Genomic DNA, 21245 nt, shown 5'->3' with positions numbered 1-21245 from the left:
TGAAAATCTTCGTACGATAAAAATTTGATTTCGACGAAAACTATTTCATAAAGATATAAACTTGAAAGAGTATAGGAGTGTAGTGAAAGCAATAAGAAGCTAAACCAATTTATATTAGTTCGGTCATCGTGACCTACATCCACTCCACCGATTCCTCTTTCGTCGAGGCTATCGATATCAACTAACGATGTTCCTTTAATGAGCGAAGATTAACTACTCTTACAACTTGATTCTCCTTTTGACAGGAGAGAACTTTTACAACCTCTTTTTACAAAGCTTCCCTCATACTCTCTCATAGTATTAAGTCTCTAAACTTTAGGAGGAGGGACTCTATATTTTACAAGGGTTTTCAACTTTAGAAACATAGAGTTTTTATGCACCTTTCTTTCTACTCCATGCAGGTATAGCTGGGGTATTTATAGACCCCAAATGACTTCAAAACTTGAAGCCAAAATTCAAATCTCCGAGATTTCAGAGTACGGCTAGTACCATCGCCTGCATTGGGCGGTACCATCGCTTGTAACTTGACACTAGGTGGTACCACTGCTCAATCTGGTGGTACCATTGCTTGACACACTATCATTGGACGGTACTACCGCCTGACAGCCTCGGAGATCGGATTTTTCAAGTTTTCTAACTCACAAGCGGTTCCACCGCCTGTTCTGGTGGTGCCACCACCTGACTTAACTTTTGGGTCACTGAATAAGCCTCTCAATGAGCCCAAATCAATCCCAATTAAGGCCCAATTGGCCTCTAAATGAGTTAGTATGATTACACTAAAAGCTAACTCAATTTACCTTATAAACTACTTTGATCTTAGACAAATGATTACAAAGCATGAATCATTTGTCCGGCATGTCATTGGTTCATCCGACGCTCGTCCAATCCTTCGGCACATCGTCCTCTCCTTTGGCGAATTGTCTAATCGACATATTGACTCCCGCAACTTTCGATCTCCTTGGTGCAATGTCCGATCCTTCGACTCGATGTCCGAATTCACGGCACGAGCCTTCTACCAACACATTGACCGATTCTCCGGCCCAACGTCCAATCTTCTGACATGTTCACTCCGGCCTAATATAATTCTTCTTGCTTTAATCAATTTGCCTCTCCTTGATCGAAGCTAGTCCTGCGTCACTCAAAACGTAGATTAGATCACAAACTCATCAATTGATTTCATCATCAAAATATGAGATTCAACAGGTTAACCCATAGCGGCCTTAATGCAATTGGAACATTGTGATGGACCAATCAATTTCCTGAAGCGTGTCTAGGAGGGGCACCTCGATACCTACATAGTCTTGCAAGATCAAGACACTAGGTTTGATCGAAATTATTTATGTAAATTAGGCTCGAACCATGTCCTACGACCAACATCGGACCATAGTAGATGGCTTTGAATAATTACCCATCAGCCTTCTTTTGGTTCTCTAGGATCCAATTCTCACGTTTAATTTAGTTGATGCGCTTTGAAGTTTTGGTAAGGTTAGATTTGCGTATATTTGGCTCATTTTGATATGATAGTATCAATGATGTAGTTCGAATCTTAAAGATTTAGATCATACGTCCTCGGAGCCGATCTTTATCGCACGCACGGGAGTCTGTCACGAAACATCCGGAGACACGCGTCGGGCTCGGAATGGGCTCACCAGGTTCAATGATGGAAGAGGCCGACCAGTCGATCACCGCACTCGTAGGCGCTAGAAGATAAGAAATCAACGGCCTCGCCACCTCGAACCCGTCGATCCCGAGGCCTCTGCCGTAGGATGCCATCGACGGGACGGCAGTGATCGCTCTCCGCAGTGCCTCGGGATGGGATCGCATTCGGACGACGGAAGCTTCTGGAAGCCAGGTGGTGGAAGACGGAATGTGGCGACAGAGAACAGGGTCGCTTCGCGTGTTGCCTGCAGAGGCCGAGACGGCCCATCCGTTCGCCGCTTCTTCCCTCTTTCCAGAAACTTCTATCCGCCTCCCTTTCAACCACGCCCGCCCCTTCTTCGCTGGTGCTCACTCCTCACTCCGACGGAGGACAGGAGAAGAAGAAGGGTTGTTGGCAGTGATCCGTTTCTTGGTCCCGGGTTCTGGTTCAGATTGGCGACCCATGGAGAATGCGGTGTTGATGGTGAAGGAGGAGGAGGAGGAGGAGGAAGGGGAGGCGATGGCGGCGCCGCAACCGCTGACGGGGCTCCACGAGGCCGGCCCGACGCCGTTCCTGTCGAAGACGTTCGATATGGTGGAGGACCCTGAGACGGACGCGGTGGTGTCGTGGAGCCGCGCCCGGAACAGCTTCATCGTCTGGGATTCCCACAAGTTCGCCATCGCCCTTTTGCCCAAATACTTCAAGCACAGCAACTTCTCCAGCTTCGTTCGGCAGCTCAATACCTACGTAAGCTCCGCTCCCCCTGAATCTTGTATTCCGTCTTTATGTCCTGCTGATCTCGAAGCGCCGCGTTCCAAAGCAAGAGTTTGGGATATTGGTCAAGGTCGTTCCTTGACGAAAAGAATTCTCAGAACAATGTAAAGATAACGTGGATTTTCACTGGTTTGATTGAAATCGAGACGGAATGGGATGAGACCTGGCAGGTTCGGTTAAAAATCTTCACTTGTCGCTAAGTATTTGTGGGATTTGGTGGTGGCTCTGACGGATGCAGGGGTTTCGGAAGGTCGATCCGGACCGGTGGGAGTTCGCGAACGCCGACTTCTTGGGCGGACGTAAGCACCTCCTTAAGAACATCAAGCGTCGGCGCGGCGTCGCCCAGAGCTCGGGCCAGCAGCACGGCAGTGGTGCTTGCGTCGAACTGGGGATGTTCGGGCTCGAGGCCGAGGCGGATAGGCTGAGGAGGGACCGCAACGTGATGATGCTGGAGATCGTGAAGCTGCGGCAGCGGCAACAGAGCTCTCGGGCGCAGCTCGTCGAGATGGAGCGGCGGATGCAAGGCACCGAGAGGAGGCAGCAGCGGACGATGGCCTTCTTGGCGCGGGCGCTCAAGAGCCCCACCTTCATCCGCGAGCTCGTGCTGCGAGGGCAGCAGCAGAGGCAGCTTGGCGGCGCAGGTAAGAAGAGAAGATTGCCGGCGAACCCAAGCTCAGAGGACCTCCTGGAACTCGCCATCAGCTCGGAGATTGACAGTGTGTCCTTGTCTTCAACGGAGACCGACGGAGCGACGCCGGAACCAGTCGATCAGAGCACGGCCGCCATCAGCGATCTGAGATGGGAAGAACTACTCAACGAGAGCATCCTGATGGAGGGTGACGAAGAAGAAGGAGAGCACTCCGAGGTGGAGGCGGAGGCGGAGGATCTGGAATCGGCTGCAGAGCAACTGGAATGGGAAGAGGACATGAAGGATTTGGTGATGCAGATGGATTCAATGAACTCGAACCCTTAACACTGGTATCTTCCTCGTGCACGTATCTCAGTGCATGTAGACATGATGACATTATTAGGTAGTCTAAAATATAGTTGGAGATGCTGATAGGATCTAAGTGTTATTTCAGTTATATATCCTGCGTTTGTCGAGTCCACCATTGTAAGAAAGTTGGAACCTTTTTAGCTGTGGATATTCCTGGAATCTACAGTTGATAGTCGTGCTTTGTGGTGTCTACAGTTGACTTTTGCTGCAAGTCATAGCTGACTTCTTTTACTGTTTTCTTTGACCTCTTCTTTTATGTGGAGACTTCAACTGCAACAGTTTCTTCCTCCTCATCAACTTAGTTGTAGTTGACTTAATGTTTAATCTCATGCGTGTTAGTCATCATCAATCTGACTCAAATTGATCTAACAAAAGTCAAAATTAAGAAAAAAAAAGGAGAGGTTTTCAGTAAAATATAAAAAAAAACAATAAATAAAACCCGGTACTTGATTCTGCATTCCAATAGAAGCCACGGATGATCATACTGAAACAGTCGCCTATCCAAGCTGCTTTGCATTAATATTATGATGTTCATAATACCTTTGTAAATAACACAAATCAGTAATATTAGACAAAGAGTTATATAACACATGTTACAGCATGATCTAGTGGTGTGTCATGGTTCTATGAGAGGCAACAACTCAGAGAGATGAAGCAAACATGTTTTGACACGAAGAAACCATAATCTGCGTACAAGGTATAGAATCGACTAGGTGGGAATCATCTCATCTTCTTGTTCGGGCAAACCTTGTCGATGGATGTAGATGACGATGAGGATGAGGAAGACAAGGCAGACCTGTCGAATTCCTCCTTGTCTTGGCTAAATGCTTTTGACAGGACTTCCTGCAACTCCTGAAATCTCCTCCTCTTCTCCTCCGAAGTGTGGTGTCCGAGGCCAGTGATTTCTGTGAGATCGTCGTCCATGATCTTGTTGATGACCTCAGAGCACCGAGGGAAAAAGCGCTTCCCAAGTTCCACTGTGACATGCCATCATCGATTTCATCAGTTGAATAGTACAGAGTGCAACATCACCGACAGAGCAGCTGGTTGAATCGAGCACGTATAACCCAAAGGCTGTCTACTGCATGATTAGCTAGCTACGGCGATACGAAAGTTAAAAAGTGTGAAATGATGAATCGAGAATTTCACTTAGCATTTAGTGCCCATGTTACATCATCTATATGTTTCACCTCCTCCACCGGATTGCCTAATTCTACATAGCCAGCAAAAAAATGAATGGAACTGTAACTACTAGTATGATTGTATATATAATTTTTTAAATTATCATTCGCTGATATAAATATATTTTTCTCTTGAGGATCAAGCGCAAGAAAGCACTGAACATGGAAAGAAAAGCTTAAGAAAATACCTGTTCTGGAAAGTGCTCTCATTCGAGCCAGATGCTCTTCCTTGATCTTGAATGGTGCTTCGTTTAGATCCATCGCAGTCCTTTGATTTCCAGTAGAACGGTTGCTGGTAGACCCTAAGGTGAACTCCGATGTGCCATCAACTTGTGCAATGTCCATAGCAACTCTTGCCTCCATGGGGAACAATAGTCTTGCCAGAGCAACTGCACGATAATGCAAAACATAAAAGAAATTAAAAAAACATTATGCATAAAATAACAAAATATAATATTCTGGTATTCTCCTTGTTGTGAAGTCATACAGTATGGAGTAACTAGTTACCATTTCTGTCAGGATTTTGACATATTTAGAAGTTTTCTTTTCGGACCATTTCCAAAAGGCGACTAGTTTCTCCCCAAAAAAATTAGCATTCTCCTTAGCCTAAAGAATTTCTTGCAATCTTTTTATAAAAATCAGTTGAAACAAACCAAGGAATTGGGCGACGTTTTAACAGTGGATGCAGAAGATTGTTAATCGGCATCAAATCTTTGCTGAAAATATGCTAATATATGCAATAAGAAAAAATTCTGCAGAAACACGTACAAGACTAAAAAATCGAAAGCTTTGAATCACATAATGCATGATTACTTACGAGCATCTTTGAATAGAGACAAAGAACTTGGACATCGGAAGCGCTCTTGTTTCCCGTTACAACATTCTGAACTGAACTTTGCTTAGAAGAATAAACAATGAGGAAATAGAGCTGTACATAAAACCAAGATAAAGAGTATATAAATTTTTAACAGATCCTATAATTTTTGTTTAACAGCTCTAACTCAAGATTTGAACTTAACAAGTTGGATAGCCAACTGCAAGCCTGCTTGTATAGGTTTGAAATAGAAATATTGTAGCTTCGCAACAGCATGAATATGCTGAACTTTTACAAGGCTCACTTGATGTATCTCAAAAGTTTCAAACTAATAACCATAAGATGATCATCAGATGCTTGAGGAGTAACAACAGGAAAAATAAACATTACAGCAGCAAGAAGAAGATGGCATAGAACAAAACAAGGCAATAAGTTATACATGCAATTGAGGTAACTGCATCTTCGAAGGCCAAAGTCTTTAGAAACACTAAAAATATCAGTATAAAGAAATATGCAATTTATACAACTAACTGATCTTTGTATTATTCAGGACCTTTGAATTAAACAGAGCATTACGGAGATATAACATTAAGAAGTAGATTTCAGCACATATGAAAGCATCCGAAGCAGCCAAGAGACATAAGCAAAAGATATAAGGGCACAGGAGAAAAATGATATTAATGAATCGATTTGGAATTGGATCAGGATTCAATAACTAAGGAAAACACTTGAACAATTAAATACTTCTCGAATAAATAAAAATCACACTGAAGTTTCAGCAGATTTGATCTCTTAATTTCTTTATAACACACCAGAAACATAATATATAAATGGGCAGTCTAGAGAACCGGGCTCCCCCCAATGAAGGATTTCCAAGGGGTCTATTTATATGCAGCCTAAATCACAAAGTATGATTATTGGAGGTCTCTCTGACCTCCTGTTTAATATATCCTTTGTGTGACTGACATTTGTTACTTTATATATAAAAAATTACCTATGTAGGAAAGGAAATGAAGATTTAATAAAAAAAAGAACAGCATACGATGATTGGAAAAACAAGACTTACAGGGGTCAAACTCCACTCTTCCACAGTCAACGGGCACACAAAACAAATGACGATTCAAACACATAAAGGCCACTTCTGTATTAGCTGATTAGGAGTGGACAAAAGTACGACACAAGCAAATTTGCGAAAAGGGAGAAAAAAATAACTAGTGATATATGATCGACCTTGCAAAATGGTGGAAAAAGAACTGTACAATTAGATCAAAATCAAAAGAAGGATTAACTAGGGATCTGATGGAATTACCTCGATTCTCAAGATACAACAATCTTCCCCGCAAGTCATCACCAGCCATTGCAAGTGATACAGAAGCTTCACCTACTTGTGGATCTCTTCTTTCAGCTTGCTCTAATATCTCAATGCACAAACGACTCTTAGGAGATGCTTCTCCTTCTTCAATCGACCTGAGGTACTCCACAGACTTGGTAAGTCTCTTTGCAATCTGAAGTGCTTTCCTTCCATCCAATGTAAGATCAGATGGTCTGGCTCCCTTTGTCAGAAGTGACACGATGATCTTAGGTTCTTTACGCATTGCAGCTATGTGAAGCACAGTATAACCTCTGAAGTCTCTATGGTTAACATCTGCCAGTGCAAGATCTAACAGCTCTGTTGTGATTTTTGAATCACAATATGCTACCGCATAATGCAATGCACATGCATCATCTAGCGTTGTATTCCCCTCCTTTAATAGCATTCTTACTAAGTCAACATCATCACTGTCAAGAGCTCTATGTATTCTCTTGACGTGTTTATCAGGAAAGCTGCTGCTTTCAGGTCCCACTAGCCCAAAATTCAAGCGTAAATCCATAATTTGCTTAACAATATCAGGAGGCGTCTTCTTCTCTAGGGTGATGGTATCTAGGTCTGACTTGACTACAACGTCTATGCATTTGCTGAGCAGATTGGCACATGAGCTATCGCATAGTTTAGCAACAGAGAGAATTACTGGTATGTCATCTATTGCCATCTTGTCCAGAATACCAAGGAGGTGCCGCTGCAATTAAACAATTGATGGTTAACCGGCATTTCAAGAAAACAATGACGATAAGCATACATGAAGAAAAAACCGATAACGGAAACTTCACATATCTAGATAAAAACTTATAGTAAGTTTTAATCCTGTAATGAATATGTTTGTGCTTTAAGAATACAAGAAAAAACAAAAACACTAACCCAAAAGACGTAAAGAATGGCACAACAAATTTTCCTCCGTCTAAGAAGGTAACTATGCGAAGGCATAAGTCAACTACGGGATACCAAACTAAGGAGTCGCTACATGTGAGGTGGTTATATATGTTGCAAAAATTGTAGTTATGCACTTCATTTTTCTTGACTCTCTATTTGGAAGGATAAGGTTAGTACTACATTGGTGAAAGCCGCAAGCATCGATCTGCGCCTTTTGTGTACTCGGCCATGTGAAATTTGCTTCCATGCGGCCGTAAACATAAGCTGATAACAACAACAGTAAAGACATGATAATAGAAAGAGCACATCCGATAGGAATGAAGATCGTAAACCCAGATATCTATACACTCTTGTTCTTGTTCAGAATAACATCATCATCCCTGGCCTTCTATTTTTAATCATGGTATCTACATGACACAATTCAAAGTCAAATTGGCTCTCATCATGGAAAATTAAACTTCTAAATAAGGTGTTTAATTCCTGTTGAAATAAACATGAAAGGAGGATTTACTATAATACCTCAAAGATTACTTTTTTGCTTACTATGACAAGAAATCGAAGAATGCATCTCTAAAAGAATCGAGAGATGAGAAATTTGGTACAAAGAGATGACTCGCCACGAGACCTCCAACATTAGCTGACCAGTAGTAGAAATATCTATGTTGCTTGTGTATCAATCAGACCTCAAAGATCCCATCTTGCTGGTTGCAATCCATGCTCATATACCCACCCAAAACCTCAAGAAGTTTGAGAGAGAACAGCAAGATGGCATGACGGAGATAGACTTGAGCATTCCATTAACACACCTGGAAGAGGCTGACCAGCTCGGCGATTTGGAAGACGGAGGAGGCGTAGAGCACTTCGGCCATGAAATCGACCGCCGGCCGGCACGCCTCGTGCCGGCACTCCTCGTCGACGCAGGCGCACACCGCCTTGGGCAGCGGCGCCACCCTCCCGGTGTAGAGGTACCCGAGCATCGCCACCAAGGCGTCGTACCCGACCTCGAAGTCCTTTACCAGCTCCTTCAGCTCCATCCTCACCGGGGCCGCGGCCGTTCCCCTCCCCCGCCTCGCGAACTCCTCCCGGAATACGATGCTCCGGGCAGATAGCACGCAGCGGTGTACCGCGACCTCGCGCGGCGCTGACCCGCCGTCCCCTGGGGGGCCGACCGCGATGCGGGCGTCGGCAAGGAACTCAAAGTCCGGTGACTGGAAGGCGGAGCCGAGGTGGTCCGACAGGCGACGGAGTCCCTCGACCTCCGCCGCGGGCGGGGCGGAGTCCGGAGCTGCAGCAGCCGCCGCATCGCCGGAGAAGTGCACGCAGCTGCTGTTGTCGGAGCCCGAGAAGGCGGTGGCGGCCGTGAGGTAGCTGGGTTCCATGTCCCACCGTTGTACCGCCGTCGTCCAACGGCGTGCCGGCATATACTCTGGATACGTCGCGCGCGTTACAGAAGGGGGAGGAGATCTACACGAGATTACGATGGCAGGAAACGTCGGCTTTGGGTTCCGATACAGCAAACGGAAGGCTGTTTGACTTTATGGTGATGATTGACCGAAGAGAAGGCGTCGCTCCATCTCCAAGTACTCCTCTAATGTTCGATCGATCATGCATGATGCGCACGTGTGGAACAAGAAGAAGAAGAAGAAGAAGAAGAAGAATAGTATCCAAATGCTACATCTCCTCTTACAGAGACGGATCGCGTAAAGGTCAATCAAGCCTAAGCAACTACAGAGTTGGTAGGCAAGCGACTGCATTAGCTATAAACGTCGTCACGGTAATTGAGCTGGATCACGAGGAGCAACTCACAAGCACCAAGACAGTGTCACATCATCTAGACATCGTCGATTCGTCAACTTAACCTTTCAATCCTCCGACGCAGATTTATTCTCTTGCAGCGTGCCCAAAGAGAGAGTTGAGGAGGTCAACGGGCGGGGGGGTGGAGGAAGAACACCTGAGGCGACTTTTTGAGGTAATATTATATTGATCGATGAAAAGAAATTTTGCTTTCGTCAGTGATTAGGAGAGGGATTAGTAAGAATCGACGCGATTAATAAAAGGAGATTAGGTCGAAAAGGTACGATGTGGGGCCGACAGGCAGCTAATGCTTACCTCGCGACGCCCCTTGTTTTGTTTGGGGCCCATCATCCTATCCATCCATTCAGCGCGTGTACCACGCGTTCGCAGCCACCTTCGTACCTCACGCGTTCTGTGTTGTCTAATCCCGGGACCCACCGAGGGCTCTGATGGGGCCCGCGTTTCTTCCGATTTGATTTGGCATCATCATCATCCGATCTAAATATTAAATGAATGAAAGATTGTATGATTCTAACTATTAAATATTATTTGGAGCTGATTTTAATACCAAAACTTATTATCGAAAAAGGCTTAAAATCTTTATTCGACTCTATCGTCCTATCAAACCTTCAAAGGAGGATAACAAAGGTGAGGAGAGGAAAAGGGACCTCCAGAAAGGGGCTGTGTCCTCCAGTCAACTAGCTTTCCATTGCCCATAGTTCCTTTCCTTTTTCTCTCACGGGAAGAACAGGCCACAGGTTCATGCATGTCATGAGAGAGAGAGAGAGAGAGATGGGAGTAAATTCTAAATAATTCTGCAATAAACTACAAATTTCAGCTTGAGAGGATCGAGCTGCCATTTCCACGCAGGTTTGGAGAAGCATCGCCCGTCTCTCTCGATCACTTCCACTGTAACTTGGTACCGAATGCATTGATAGCCGGCCATCTCCATTAAAGTCATGCCTGCGGCTTTGACGGTGCTCATCTTACTCCAAGGATGAAAGATTGAGCTTTGGAAAGATCTATTACTTTATTATAAGTATCCTATATTTCTAACTCTTTAATTTATATTCTTTGTGTGCTCTCAAAGTTTTCTCTGTCGATAAGTAATCGGACATGATATCGATCGAAAGTAAGTGGAAACACCAAATGAGATTCAAATCATAAGAGGAATGAGCGCATTAGGAGGGGTGATGGAGGGAGCTAAGAATGAGTGCATTTGATCCATCAATCTCTTCAATAAAGTTCAGCCAACAGATAAGTATTTAACAGATAATATTATTCAAATCTGATGTATGATTACAAATAACCTAACATGACAATAAAAACACAAATAATGTATATATATTATTTCCGTACACATATATGAACAATAATACATGGATATTTTATACATATAAATTTTGAACATATTAATCGTGTGATTGTATTTTTTTATTAGAGACTATAATTATGTATAGGTGTCAAAAATATTAAATATAAAGAAAATCTTATTATTTTGTTTAGTAAGTTAGTATGTTTTAATTTTTAAATTAATTTTTTTTGCTGCACCTCTATTGATAATGGTAAAGAAAATTTGAGATCTTACTTTAGTCATGTATACAGAATATGGGTAGAACTAATAGTACGATGTTAAATTATGTTTTCGGATGTATCAATTTTTTGAGATACTCACTTGATTACTTTAAAAGTTCTATATTTGTCAAAAAAAATTAAAAAAAAAAACCTTGCAAATTTTCTATGATTGAGTTGTTATCCAACATATGATGTTAACATATCGATATGAAAGCTAATCATTTCAATGATTTTGTGACTTTCGTATGATTGTTCAATGATTTCGTGACTTTCATACGATTGCGATGTGCACAAAAAAAAAAAAAAAAAAAAAAAAGTGAAGACTAAACTTGTCAATTTTTAGATAATTTTTTAATCGAACAGAATTATAAATCTCTCAATTTGGATTGAGGATTATTAAATAATTTTTTTATATTTAAAAATAATTTAATTGACACATGAAAATCACTTATTTCATTTGCTGATGTGTCATTCATGAATATCACTCAATCACATAAATAATAACTTTTAATTTTTGATGTAATCATCTTGTCACAACATCACCACCAACTTCTGAAATTTATGCTTATATAATCATGATCTTATTTATATTTTAAGGTGGAGCTAATCCTATCAGATGAACCTGCAATAAATATATCATGGATATATACATTAGTAGATATGATTTTATTTATATATTTCAATTGCTCCAAGTTTAGAGTTTCTTACATCAACATTATGCTCTCTCCTAATTAAGCTTAATTACAATAACCAGGCGGTAAGAGTGACACGTATTAGGAAACCACTCAAAAATTAGCCCACATGACTGTCATTTTCCCTAAATTAATGAATGAACAAAAAAGCAACCGCACACCTGTACTTCTTACTCGTTTTCCGACCGGCCTTCGAGTTCAAAGTACCCGTGGGGCGCAAAAATTATCGCCCAATCATAAGGCAGGTAAGAAAGAGGGGTTGGACATCAACTTGCTGTCCTCGTTGTCCTGTACTGGATCCAGTTCCACGGAATAGCCGCACCTGCGCTGTCGCCTCGTACTGGATCCTGTCCGCAAGCCGGACCACCACCCCCTACAGCACCGTGCAAGAGCGACCGCGTCCTTACGCGTGGCACCGACCGAGGGAGAAGTGGGTGCCGACGTGTCTGTCGAGGAAACACCCCCCGCCCACTCCTCCTCGGCCGTACCGTCGCTACCCTGCGACGAGTGGGAGGTGAATGGTGCTCCGCGTGAATGGGACCCCCTCGACGATCGACGGGGTGGGGGAGTTGGGTAAGGTTCGAGCGTGGCCGCATCTGCTCTGCGGTCCAGCTAAAAGTTACGAGCTTAGGTTCCGTTAATCTCGTTTTGAACGAACAATTTAACTCCGCTTAATAATACCTGGGAAAAAAAAAGATATAATAGCAGAGGCAAAATTTGAGGGCGATGTGCGAAGTCCGGGAAATCCTCGCGTTGCGTCTGGAGAGAGAGGGAGAAAGCGAGAGACGGAGGGAGAGGCAGGGAGAGCCTCCCATCTCTCTCTCGTCCCCTCTCCTCTAGTCTCTTGCTTTGGCGGTCGCTACATCGTCGAGGAGGAGGTCTTCGTCGGGCGCGATCTCCGACGCCTATCGGGCGGTGGCTGGTCCCTGTAGAGTTGGCATTCCGGAGGGGCTTGGGCATCGGTTCCAGGTGCGTCAAATCTTTTCCCTTTTGCGTCCGGCCGAGTCGTCGATCTTGGCTTCCTCGCTCGTGGTCCCGATTCGGTTCTTGCTTTGTGGGATTATTTTTGTGATTTTGGTTGGCCAAACACGGATGAAGCCATCCCTCGGCGAGTTCTTCGTCTACTCTGCGGATCTAAAAGTAATACCGTCGCCGATTCCGTCTTCCTTTGAGTTTCCTGCGATTAGGTCTGCGGTTCGAGCTGCAATATCTGTTTACTCTTCTCGTTATCCTGGTTGTCGAGGCTCAGTTAGCGTTAGGGCACCCGAACACTTAATGCTTCTCCATTTGCCGTTCGACGACAGGAATTTTGATGGGATACTCGAAATCGATCTTTTTCGGCGTCATTATAATGAATAGGGCGGAGCTCTGAGTCGATATTAATTCCATAATTGTTGTAACTTTCAGATAAATATCTGGAATCTTGTCAACCCATAAACATTACACGCATTGTGCTGTAGATTAGAGAGAAAGTTTCCAACTCTGTTATGACGGGGGATGCTTCGTTCTTGTCTGTAGCCTGAGCTTAAAGGAAGTCGAACGAGGGGAGCGATGGCACGGCGAGTAAGGAAAAGGGATCGGCTCCGCTGGAGCCTGCTTTATACTTTCGCCTGTGCCCGCCCGGCCGTGTTAGCGGATGATGAGCAAACCCCCTTCCTCCAAGGTCCCGGTTACTCCCGCATCGTCCACTGCAACCAATCCCAACTCCACGGCAAGAAGCCCCTCGATTACTCAAGCAACTATATCTCCACCACGAGGTACAATGCCATTACCTTCCTCCCCAAGGCGCTATTTGAGCAATTCCGTCGTGTAGCCAATATCTATTTTCTCCTCGCTGCCATCATCTCCATCACCCCTGTGTCCCCATTCAACCCCATGAGCATGATCGCGCCTCTGGCCTTTGTTGTCGGCCTCAGTATGGCGAAAGAGGCACTGGAAGATTGGCGGAGATTTTATCAGGACATGAAAGTCAACAGCCGGAAGGTTAGCGTCCACGACGGGCAGGGGCAGTTTGGTTACAAACCTTGGCAGAAGATTCGGGTTGGAGATGTTGTCAAGGTCGAGAAAGACCGGTTCTTTCCGGCTGACTTGCTTCTACTTTCGTCAAGCTATGAAGATGGGATATGCTATGTGGAGACTATGAATTTGGATGGTGAGACGAATTTGAAGGTCAAGAGGTCGCTGGAGGTAACGTTGGCTTTGGAAGATGATGAGGCTTTCAGGGATTTTACAGCCACCCTAAGATGTGAAGACCCGAATCCTAATCTCTACACTTTTGTGGGTAACCTTGAGTATGAAAGACAAGTCTATGCACTTGATCCAAATCAGGTTCTGCTCAGAGATTCAAAGCTTAGGAACACTAGCTATATATATGGAGTGGTTATCTTCACTGGTCATGACAGCAAAGTTATGCAGAATGCGACAGAATCACCATCCAAGAGAAGCAGAATTGAGAAGAAAATGGATAAGATTATATACATCCTCTTTACTGTTCTCGTACTCATTTCACTGGTTAGCTCCATAGGGTTTGCTGTGATGACAAAATATGATATGCCGAATTGGTGGTTCTTGGAACCAAATAATACAACAAGCTTGTATGATCCTTCAAAGCCAGCGTTATCTGGTATTTTTCATATGGTCACAGCCCTTATTCTTTATGGATACCTAATACCTATTTCACTCTATGTTTCTATTGAAGTCGTCAAGGTCTTGCAAGCGACATTCATCAATCAAGACGTTCTCATGTATGATGAGGAGATAGGAAAACCTGCACGAGCTCGGACTTCAAACTTAAATGAGGAACTTGGGCAAGTCGATACAATTTTGTCGGACAAAACAGGCACTTTAACTTGCAATCAGATGGACTTTCTCAAGTGTTCCATAGCTGGAGTTTCATATGGTGTACGTGCTAGTGAAGTGGAAATTGCTGCTGCAAAGCAGCTGGCATCGGAGGCCTCTGGTTCTCCTGAGCATCACGATGACACTGAAGAACTTGGGGAGGATAATGCGGGTTTTTATGGGACATCAGAGATTGAGTTGGCAAATGGGATTACTTGCATGGTTGAGAAGTCACATAAGCCTGCCATAAAGGGTTTCAGTTTCGAAGATGACCGCCTAATGCATGGAAACTGGACAAACGAGCCCGCTGCCAGTACCATTCTCATGTTCTTCAGGATACTTGCTTTGTGTCAAACAGCAATTCCTGAGCACAATAAGGAAACTGGTGGTTTCACCTATGAAGCAGAATCACCCGACGAAGGAGCATTTCTTGTTGCAGCCAGGGAATTTGGCTTTGAATTCTGTAAGAGGACTCAGTCTAGCGTATTCATCAGGGAGAAATATTCTCCTTCCGAGGACCCTGTGGAGAGGTCATAGCTCAATCTATATATTTTAATCAGTAGGTTATCATTTATCTCTATTGTTAATTCTTGGCATCTTAAGCATTCAGTATCCCACAGGGAGTTCAAGATCCTCAATCTGTTGGAATTCAACAGCAAAAGGAAGAGAATGTCAGTAATTGTGCGTGATGAGGGTGGGCAGATTATTCTTCTTTGCAAAGGTGCTGACAGGTATGTGTGACTAGTTGTCTTACTTGATGGGGTTGATACATTTGATTGTTGATATATCTTTATCATGGTGCGAGAATTTTTTTATCCGTTTATGTTCTCAAATCATTTAGTGCAAGTGGAATGAATATGTCCTCAATTATTACTCATCTTCGGTGCTCCTTTTTTTGTGCAGCATCATCTTTGATAGACTGTCAAAAAATGGAAGACTGTACGAGAATGATACAAGCAAGCATCTGAATGAATATGGCGAAGCAGGCTTGCGGACATTAGCACTGGCATATAGGATGCTTGATGAATCTGAGTATTCTGCTTGGAACACCGATTTTCTAAAAGCAAAAACTACAATTGGACCAGATAGGGAAGCTCAAGTTGAGCGAGTCTCTGAGATGATGGAAAGGGATTTGATTCTTGTTGGTGCCACTGCTGTGGAAGACAAATTACAGAGAGGAGTAAGCTTCTGTCCCTTGCTTTTATACTATCGATTTGCTTGTTCTTTTCTTCTCTTGACAGATAACTCCTGCACAGGTTCCACAGTGTATAGACAAATTAGCGCAAGCTGGTCTCAAGATCTGGGTTCTGACGGGTGATAAGATTGAAACTGCAATAAATATAGGGTACGTCTCTAGCCATTCACATAGCCGAAGACCTATCGTTACTGATGGGTTGACTGTTTGCTATAATTACACGATCGATGATATACAGAACACCGCTTCTCTGTGCAGATTTGCTTGCAGTTTACTTAGGCAAGGCATGAAACAAATATCTTTATCCATCACAAACATTGACCTACTGACACATGATGCAAACAAGGTACATCTTTATCATATGCATTCAATTACTTCCCTTCATCTTGTTCTATGCAGAAATTTGATTTTATGATAGGGTGTGCGTTTACATTTGATGACTGATCAGGCAGCAAAAGAGAACCTTTCGATGCAAATAACAAATGCCTTCCAAATGATCAAGCTGGAGAAGGACCCAGATGCAGCCTTTGCTTTAATAATTGATGGGAAAACCCTAACATATGCTCTGGAGGATGATTTAAAGAATCAGTTTTTGAGTCTAGCAGTTGATTGTGCTTCTGTCATATGTTGCCGTGTCTCCCCAAAGCAGAAAGCAATGGTACAATATGTCATCTTTTGACTAATGTACTTTGATGTGCCAAAATCTCCACCCTTCATATTTTTGTAGTTGATAACAGTTTATCTGTTGCTCTAGGTGACTAGATTGGTAAAAGAAGGTACAGGAAAAGTTACATTAGCTGTAGGTGATGGTGCAAATGATGTAGGCATGATTCAGGAGGCTGATATTGGTGTCGGCATTAGTGGTGTAGAAGGGATGCAGGTTTGGCAAAGGATGAAATAGTTGCTTGAAAACTCAATTATTTGTTCAATTCTGACCTTTTAAGATGTCTGACTCACTTTATGCTTGGCATGACTGGATAACCAATTGCTATATGGTCATGACTACTTTGATTCTTGCAGGCTGTGATGGCTAGTGATTTCTCCATTTCCCAGTTCAGATTCCTTGAACGGCTTCTTGTTGTACATGGCCACTGGTGCTATAAGAGGATAGCACTTATGGTGAGAACCATTGATCGACTGATTTTTTGCTTTTGCAGTTATTACGTTCTCTATGTAAATGTGCATGACTACGCTGTTTACTAGCTTGATATTTTTTGGGTTGTTTTCAGATTTGTTACTTCTTCTATAAAAACATCGCATTCGGTCTGACAATATTCTACTTCGAGGCATATACTGGCTTCTCAGGGCAGTCAGTGTATGACGACTGGTATATGCTCCTATTTAATGTTGTGCTGACCTCATTGCCAGTCATATCATTAGGAGTCTTTGAGCAAGATGTTTCTTCTGAAGTATGCTTGCAGGTATGTTTTCTTATTAGTTTTGTTTTTTCCAAATACAATCTCATTATTGTAATGTTTTGACTTGTCAGACAGATTCACCATCAGTGAGGATTAGTTCTTCCTTTTTTTTTTTTTTTTTCTGTGGCCCAATCTTCTGTTTGTCTAACGTCTTCATTACATAATCTTCTTGTCATGCACATCATTTATGGTCTTGTTCCTATATGACACAAACTGGATTCATCATCATCATCATCTTCTTCTGCAGTTTCCAGCACTGTATCAACAAGGGCCAAGGGACCTGTTCTTCGGTTGGTACAGGATTATCGGTTGGATGTTTAATGGTCTCTCTGCGTCCATCATCATATTTCTCCTCAACATCGCAATCTTCTACCACGGAGCATTCTGTGCCGGTGGCCAGACCGCTGATTTAGCTGCCGTCGGCACCACCATGTTCACCTGCATTATCTGGGCTGTCAATGTGCAAATTGCCCTTATCATGAGCCACTTCACATGGATCCAGCATCTCTTTGTGTGGGGCAGTGTTGTCGCGTGGTATCTCTTCTTGGTTGCCTATGGATTGTCTTCACCAACAATCTCCGGGAATTCCCACCAAATACTCTCGGAAGCCCTCGGACCAGCACCCGTTTACTGGTCTGCCACACTTCTGGTTACTGCAGTCTGCAACATTCCATATCTGGTTCACATCTCCTTCCAGAGAACCTTCAATCCACTGGACAACCATGTGATCCACGAAATCAAACACTACAAGAAGGATGTCGAAGACCAGCATATGTGGAAGAGAGAGAAGTCCAAGGCAAGGCAGAAAACCAAGATTGGTTTCACTGCAAGGGTTGATGCCAAGATCAGGCAGCTCCGAGGAAAGTTACACAGGAAAGTCTCATCACTGACCATTCATACTGTATCCTAACCTGTCAGCCACCGTATCCATGTCTGCAAAAATTTTCTTTTTTTTCGTTGCCCCATTGGTTAGTTTTGGTCTTTCACATTTTGATTACCCACCAATTCGTTTTACACTACGCTTCTTGGGGATGCTCGACACACACTTCCCCTGCTTGTATAAATCCTGCTGCTTTATCACATTTATAGCCATGTCCAATCGAAGCTTCATGGAAATAGATGAGGTAACATAGAACCACAGCTCTGTACTTTGTCACTTATCTCAGATTGCTTTCTTGAGATTACTACTGGTTGTAGTAGCTATGCAGGTATTAGCCTGACCACATCTCAGTCGACATGTTTCTTTTACTTGCCAAATTATAGTTGGCTTTTGCATATATATATATATATATATATATATATATATATATATATATATATATATATATATATATATATATATATATATATATATATATATATATATATAGTTGGCTTTTGCATATATGTATATATATATATATTATTGCGGGTTTGGGTAGTAATCCGGATCCGTCACACACGCGAACCGCCCCTCGCATAGCCAACTACCCAGAACCGTTTCCTTTTCTCTTCAGATTACCCACCACTCTTACCTCGCTTCTTACTGATGTTACGAAGGGTCCCACTGCAGTCTAGCAGGAGGGCGCCAACGGGTGCACCACACGCGTATCGACGACTCCAGAACAAAGCGCCCGTGACGCAACCCGTGACGCGACCTCGCGTGTTGCTTATAGAAGGATTCCATGCCAACCCGAGATGTGACGTCCTCTTTGTGTCGACATCGTTATCTCATCAGATACCTGCGTTCTCCTGCAACGACACGTGGCAAATCCGACGAATTCGAACCCCCCGTTGGTGATCACACGACGGCAAAATGGAAGTCAGCGGATCATCGTTGAGACATCCGACGTCGATAGCCGTCCGATCCAACCATATTAACGCCCAGATCTCGCAGTTACCGTCACGGCGTGACCCCTTTCCGTTCCCGTCATGGAGTGGCCTTTACTTCCTTAGGATGACGACATCTCGTAAAGTTGCAGCATCCCCAATAACACCCTCTTTACTCTCTTCTGGAGCTGTGTCTATCGAAACCCAAAGCCGAGACGAGCGGGTAGAGCGATCCAACGCAATGTCACTGTTCGAGGTATTCGATCTTATTCCTTTTCCTTGTAATCGGTGCTCGACATGATTATTTGGAACTTATTCGTTCGCAGGATCTCGAGCCTTGGTATTTCCTCAATCGATTCCGCGACCATTTGCACGCCTTCTCCGGTAAAAATCGCGTTTTTTCCTTGGTTTCTCGAGTTTCGATCATGTGATTAAAGGTGTTTTCTGTCATGTGGTGGCGATCGACGAAACGGTATCGGCGTCGATGTCGACGGCGAGCTGCGCTGGGGAGGCGGCTGACGAGTGCCGGGACGACGCGGCAGCGCTGACGCTGAAATTGGTGGCGATCGTGGCGATCCTTGTGGCGGGGGTGGTGGGTGTGGCCATCCCCCTGGCCGGCCGGAAGCGGCGGCTGCTGCGGACCGACGGGGGCGTGTTTATTTGCGCCAAGGCGTTCGCTGCCGGCGTCATCCTCGCCACGGGGTTCGTGCACATGCTCCACGACGCCCAGTCCGCGCTCACCAGCCCATGCCTCCCGATCTCGCCGTGGCGGCGCTTCCCCTTCCCGGGCTTCGTCGCTATGGCGGCGGCGCTCGGCACGCTGGTGTTGGACTTCGCGGCCACCCAGTTCTACGAGCGGAAGCACCGGGAAGAGGCTGCGGGCGTGAAGGCTGCCGCAGCGGCAGCTGTGGCACCTACGTCGGCAGACGAAGAGGAGTTCGGAATCACGGTCGTCGTCTCTGTCGCTCCGGACGCCGACGTGGGTAGCGAGAAAGATCCGATGCACATCGTCGGAATGCACGCTCATGCGGCGGCGCACCGCCACAGCCACGCGCGTGACCATGTCGACGGGCACGCGCATGCACACGCCCACGAAGAGGGAGACCACGTGCGGCACGTGGTCGTATCACAGGTGGGCATCTCACATGCTTAATTCACCAAATCTATCCCATTATCCTTCCTAATGGAATAATGGTCGAGTTAATGATGTGGTTAGATTCTGGAGCTTGGAATCGTCTCCCACTCTGTGATCATTGGCCTCTCGCTGGGTGTTTCCCGGAGCCCCTGCACCATAAGGCCACTGGTAGCAGCCCTCTCCTTCCACCAGTTCTTCGAAGGCTTTGCTTTGGGCGGATGCATCTCCCAGGTGGCCATTTGGCTTTTACCACTGCTTTCATTCGTCTCTGCGTTCTGCACTCTTTAACTTTGCCTGGATTCTACCTGCGACGACACCAGGCGCAGTTCAACCACCTGGCTGCGGCTCTCATGGCGTGCTTCTTCGCCATCACGACGCCGGCGGGGATCGCGGCGGGGGCCGGCGTCGCGTCGTCCTTCAACGCCAACAGCCCACGAGCGCTGGTGGTGGAGGGGCTGCTCGACTCGGTGTCGGCGGGCATTCTGATCTACATGGCCTTGGTCGATCTGATAGCCGCCGACTTCCTCGGCCGGAGGATGAGCAGCAATGTGAAGCTTCAGGTGGCGTCCTACGCCGCCCTCTTCGTCGGCGCCGGATCCATGTCGATCCTTGCGATCTGGGCTTGAGACGAGACTAAGAGCTACTTGGAAGATCACCACCACCACCACCGCAATACCTTGCTTGGACTTCTCTAACATCGAACACTTAGCTGGTCCATCCAAAACGCATTAGGAATGTATACCAAAGGATGATCGGTGCTTGCACCACCGCCGATTGATCCTGTAAAGAGTGCACGTGACTTCCTTTTTCTTGTTGGTAGTGACTCTATTTTGTCTTAACTGCTGAAACTAATGTTTGATTTGACTTTATGGATATCCAACTGAATGATACCAAAATCAATTCAAAGCGAGTCAATCGGTTGCCATTCTCATCCAATAAACCTAAATGTGAATTATATCTAATTCTGTATCCGACTTGATCCCAAATAAAATCAAAAGGTATATAAATATAATTATGTAGGTCAAAAATATATGGCACGGACAAAGATGTCGTTTGGGGTGGCGGCTAATGGAGGAGGACGAGCGATGCCCGCTGTGGAGAGCACGATCGCCGACTGCCTCTTGCTCGGTCAGCCT

At 44.7% G+C, this 21245-nt stretch overlaps 4 protein-coding genes across 9 annotated transcripts; 3 read left to right on the top strand and 1 right to left on the bottom strand.

Annotated features, from left to right (window-relative positions):
• The first annotated feature begins 1852 nt into the window (after positions 1 to 1852).
• Positions 1853 to 3602, top strand: LOC135614173 (heat shock factor protein HSF30-like). The gene is made up of 2 exons (XM_065111233.1): positions 1853 to 2386; positions 2652 to 3602. The coding sequence occupies exons 1-2, from the start codon at positions 1868 to 1870 to the stop codon at positions 3384 to 3386; spliced, it is 1254 nt and encodes a 417-aa protein (XP_064967305.1). The 5' UTR covers positions 1853 to 1867; the 3' UTR covers positions 3387 to 3602.
• Positions 3603 to 3953: 351 nt separating this feature from the next.
• LOC135614172 (BTB/POZ domain and ankyrin repeat-containing protein NPR1-like) lies at positions 3954 to 9572 on the bottom strand. Of its 2 annotated transcripts, XR_010487446.1 has the most exons (5): positions 8460 to 9572; positions 6715 to 7462; positions 5409 to 5479; positions 4780 to 4980; positions 4251 to 4387 (listed from the first exon to the last, which is right to left on the bottom strand). XR_010487446.1 is itself a non-coding variant. In XM_065111232.1 (4 exons), the coding sequence occupies exons 1-4, from the start codon at positions 9072 to 9074 to the stop codon at positions 4131 to 4133; spliced, it is 1821 nt and encodes a 606-aa protein (XP_064967304.1). In that variant the 5' UTR covers positions 9075 to 9568; the 3' UTR covers positions 3954 to 4130. The 2 variants fall into 2 exon arrangements, 1 of the variants encoding a protein (XP_064967304.1); XM_065111232.1 differs by lacking the exon at positions 5409 to 5479 and having other exon boundaries at positions 3954 to 4387; positions 8460 to 9568.
• Positions 9573 to 12425: 2853 nt separating this feature from the next.
• Positions 12426 to 18305, top strand: LOC103986618 (probable phospholipid-transporting ATPase 7). 4 transcript variants are annotated; one of them, XM_009404659.3, is made up of 11 exons: positions 12426 to 12683; positions 13233 to 15082; positions 15173 to 15283; positions 15456 to 15732; positions 15809 to 15897; positions 16006 to 16093; positions 16196 to 16405; positions 16502 to 16627; positions 16768 to 16866; positions 16977 to 17168; positions 17413 to 18305. In XM_009404659.3, the coding sequence occupies exons 2-11, from the start codon at positions 13266 to 13268 to the stop codon at positions 18073 to 18075; spliced, it is 3672 nt and encodes a 1223-aa protein (XP_009402934.2). In that variant the 5' UTR covers positions 12426 to 12683; positions 13233 to 13265; the 3' UTR covers positions 18076 to 18305. The 4 variants fall into 4 exon arrangements, with proteins under 4 accessions (XP_009402934.2, XP_009402930.2, XP_009402933.2 ...); XM_009404655.3 differs by having other exon boundaries at positions 12458 to 12683; positions 16166 to 16405; XM_009404658.3 differs by having other exon boundaries at positions 12458 to 12683; positions 13175 to 15082; positions 16166 to 16405.
• Positions 18306 to 19109: 804 nt separating this feature from the next.
• On the top strand, positions 19110 to 20984 carry LOC103986617 (zinc transporter 7). Of its 2 annotated transcripts, none has more exons than XM_009404654.3 (5): positions 19110 to 19230; positions 19301 to 19358; positions 19448 to 20106; positions 20191 to 20340; positions 20430 to 20984. In XM_009404654.3, the coding sequence occupies exons 1-5, from the start codon at positions 19216 to 19218 to the stop codon at positions 20733 to 20735; spliced, it is 1188 nt and encodes a 395-aa protein (XP_009402929.2). In that variant the 5' UTR covers positions 19110 to 19215; the 3' UTR covers positions 20736 to 20984. The 2 variants fall into 2 exon arrangements, with proteins under 2 accessions (XP_009402929.2, XP_064967302.1); XM_065111230.1 differs by having other exon boundaries at positions 19111 to 19230; positions 19301 to 19361; positions 19450 to 20106.
• The last annotated feature ends 261 nt before the right edge of the window (positions 20985 to 21245 follow it).

Source organism: Musa acuminata, chromosome BXJ2-6 (genome assembly GCF_036884655.1).
Source record: "Musa acuminata AAA Group cultivar baxijiao chromosome BXJ2-6, Cavendish_Baxijiao_AAA, whole genome shotgun sequence".
Classification (NCBI taxonomy): Eukaryota; Viridiplantae; Streptophyta; class Magnoliopsida; order Zingiberales; family Musaceae; genus Musa; species Musa acuminata.
This window is presented reverse-complemented; position numbering and strand designations above follow the sequence as displayed.

Bases quoted from the DNA above. Each gene is read 5' to 3' on its own strand.
- LOC135614172 (XM_065111232.1), bottom strand. From the start codon at position 9,074: ATGCCGGCACGCCGTTGGACGACGGCGGTACAACGGTGGGACATGGAA. The intron at 4,981-6,714 runs GTAATTCCATCA...ATTATCGTGCAG, and splicing joins GTTGTATCTTGAGAATCGAG to TTGCTCTGGCAAGACTATTG. The intron at 4,388-4,779 runs GTATTTTCTTAA...GGCATGTCACAG, and splicing joins GAGAGCACTTTCCAGAACAG to TGGAACTTGGGAAGCGCTTT.
- LOC135614173 (XM_065111233.1), top strand. From the start codon at position 1,868: ATGTGGCGACAGAGAACAGGGTCGCTTCGCGTGTTGCCTGCAGAGGCC. The intron at 2,387-2,651 runs GTAAGCTCCGCT...TGACGGATGCAG, and splicing joins TTCGGCAGCTCAATACCTAC to GGGTTTCGGAAGGTCGATCC.
- LOC103986617 (XM_009404654.3), top strand. The intron at 19,359-19,447 runs GTAAAAATCGCG...TCGACGAAACGG, and splicing joins CCATTTGCACGCCTTCTCCG to TATCGGCGTCGATGTCGACG. The intron at 20,107-20,190 runs GTGGGCATCTCA...TGATGTGGTTAG, and splicing joins GGCACGTGGTCGTATCACAG to ATTCTGGAGCTTGGAATCGT.
- LOC103986618 (XM_009404655.3), top strand. From the start codon at position 13,266: ATGGCACGGCGAGTAAGGAAAAGGGATCGGCTCCGCTGGAGCCTGCTT. The intron at 15,083-15,172 runs GTCATAGCTCAA...AGTATCCCACAG, and splicing joins TCCGAGGACCCTGTGGAGAG to GGAGTTCAAGATCCTCAATC. The intron at 16,406-16,501 runs GTACAATATGTC...CTGTTGCTCTAG, and splicing joins CCCCAAAGCAGAAAGCAATG to GTGACTAGATTGGTAAAAGA.